Raw genomic sequence first — 2333 nt, 5'->3', positions numbered from 1 at the left:
CCGCCCGGACGTCTATGATCTGGGGAGGTGTTCAGCTTCTGCTCATGCACGCACACCAAGTCCAGCGCTTCGTGCGTAGGAACCACCCCTTCCTCAGGCCCGGCCTCGGGCCCTACCTCGCAGGGAAGCAGGTAGACCAACCTCCCTCCCGCCCTCAGGGCGGTCGACGCCACTTGGAGGAGGTCGTCAAGCACGTCGCGCATCGGGTAGGGCCTGGTTTGGGGGATGTGGTCGGCTCGGAGATGGGCTGGCACAGGCCGCACTTGCTCCCGACGGCTGCCGGAACGCCGAGCCCCCGCCCGGATCCCGTAGGGGGGGTCGCAGACAATGGCGTCGTACAGAGCCACCTGGCGGAAGTGCCCGGCATACAGCGCGTTGTCGCTCCGAACCAGCTCCGGGTAGCGTAGCCCGTACTGGGTGAAATTCGCATAGACGTTGCGTCCCTCCTCCTTCCCCCGCAAGACCCGGATGTCGATGTCGGTGCCCACACAAAAGGCCCCAAACTGGGTGCAGGCCACCAGAATAGAGCCCGTGCCCACAAAAGGGTCCAACACCATACTTCCGGGTCGGATTTGCGCGAAGCTCGCCATGAGCAGGGCGAGTTCGTTGTCCAGAGAGGTCGGTCCCAGATAAGCCCGCCGCTTCAAGTCCCCTTTCCCGACACGCTCCCGGCCACGGGAAGCCCGGGAGGTGATGGCGCGACCGAAGTAGAGGTGGTCGGGCGTCGGGTCGGTGTCGTTGGCGACGTGGTCGATCAGCCAGAAAGTCTCTTGCGGCTGCTTCAACTGAATGGGCCCCGGGAAAGGGATGGAGGCCAGGACACGGTAGCGGGCAGTGTCTTGGGCAGCCATGCTCAGGGTTTTGCCCGAGCCCGCCACCATCAACGACCAGGTCATCTTCGGCCGCATGTAAGGGGCGAGGAAATCGTCGGAGAGGGACAGCAGGCTGGCGTCCAACTCTTCATAGGTACGGCCCTCACCCCAGAGCTCCAGGACGCTCTCGACCAGAACGGCCCGCTGTTGGATCTCTACAGCTACGGCCTCAGAAGGGAGGTCAACGAATAGGTGTGAGTAATTGTTGAGCCTGATTTCCGGGGGGGAAGGAGCGTACACAGCGGCGGGGTCCAGGCAGAGCATATCGAGGATGGCATCCAACTCCGCAAATCGAAAATCGAGCAGACGATACACGAAAGTGACTAGATACCGAGGCATCCTTCAATCTTGTCAATATGAGTGTACGAAATGCTTCTTGAGTCTGCCCGTATGCCACGCGTGCTTGCACGGGAGGCCCGACGTGGGGGTCGTAGGACGGAGGCCTCGGGTGGGAGCTCCGTGGCGACCGAGTGCAAGCAACTGGGCCCTTTTTCGTTAAGCAGTAACAGAAAATACAGGAGCCGATAGCCAAGAATCGAGGCAAACGCTGCGAATGCCGTGTGCTCGGCGTGTTCGTGCAAGCGTTACAGGCACATGGATGGCCCAGGGGGGGGAGGTTAACGGGGATGGCTTTGCCACGTATGGGTGGGGGACTCAGGACGCTGAGAGGGCCCGAGGGTTCCCCAAAAAGGCTGTGTGATGGGTAAAATAAGAAATATGAGATGAGATGATTTCTCGTGGCCGGCATAAAGGATTTTACGTTGGCAACATGGTCTGAAAAACGGTTCTCCTTTGGCTTCCGTGCGGCCGGCCCGTTCCCTCCCTTCTAGTCACAACAATACGAGTGAATGAATTGACACTCAACATGGCAACATATCTATCAAGAAAACAAATTCACGGTAAAGGGATTCCCGTCAAGCCACAGACTCGTCCCCAAAAAGACAGGTTGGACATTTCAGGTCATGCCCGCGCCAGTTGAACCCCGCCCCCCCTGTGCTAGCGACACGGACACGGGGCAAAATCGGCAACCACAAGAGCAACAGCCGCAGTCGTCCCTTCCTGGAACATTTCCGACGCTTTCCGGGCCCGACGCTACCAGCAACAGCATCCCTGGCGGCGGTAATAGCGAAGGCTCTTGTCCAGGACCCTCTCCCTCTGTCACGAAGGACGTGGCGGAGACGGCCATGAGAGAAGACAGGGGAAATGGTAGCGAAAGGCAGGAACGTGCAACATCGATTCTTATAGTTCCCTACCGAGACCTGTATCCCGAGCAGGAACGTGCTCGGCATCTGCAACGCTTCCTAAGGGAGATGCCAGCCTTGCTTACCGCATTCGGGGACCCGGCACGGAGGAAGACAGGAGGAGGAGGAGGAGAAGGAGTGGGAGAACAGAGAGAAGGGGTGCCCGAAGGAAAAGAGAGCGAGGGAAAAGGACGCGGCCAAAAAGAGGAGGAAGGGGAAG

At 59.7% G+C, this 2333-nt stretch overlaps 1 protein-coding gene across 1 annotated transcript; it reads right to left on the bottom strand.

Annotated features, from left to right (window-relative positions):
- Positions 1-26: 26 nt before the first annotated feature.
- Positions 27-1568, bottom strand: NGA_2006700 (uncharacterized protein; the record flags this gene model as incomplete). Its single annotated transcript, XM_005854645.1, has 1 exon — positions 27-1568. A coding segment is annotated over exon 1 (1185 nt), but the record flags the coding sequence as incomplete, so codon positions are not given.
- Positions 1569-2333: the final 765 nt, after the last annotated feature.

The sequence above is a fragment of the Nannochloropsis gaditana genome (genome assembly GCF_000240725.1).
Source record: "Nannochloropsis gaditana CCMP526 unplaced genomic scaffold scaffold434, whole genome shotgun sequence".
NCBI lineage: Eukaryota > Eustigmatophyceae > Eustigmatales > Monodopsidaceae > Microchloropsis > Microchloropsis gaditana.
This window is presented reverse-complemented; position numbering and strand designations above follow the sequence as displayed.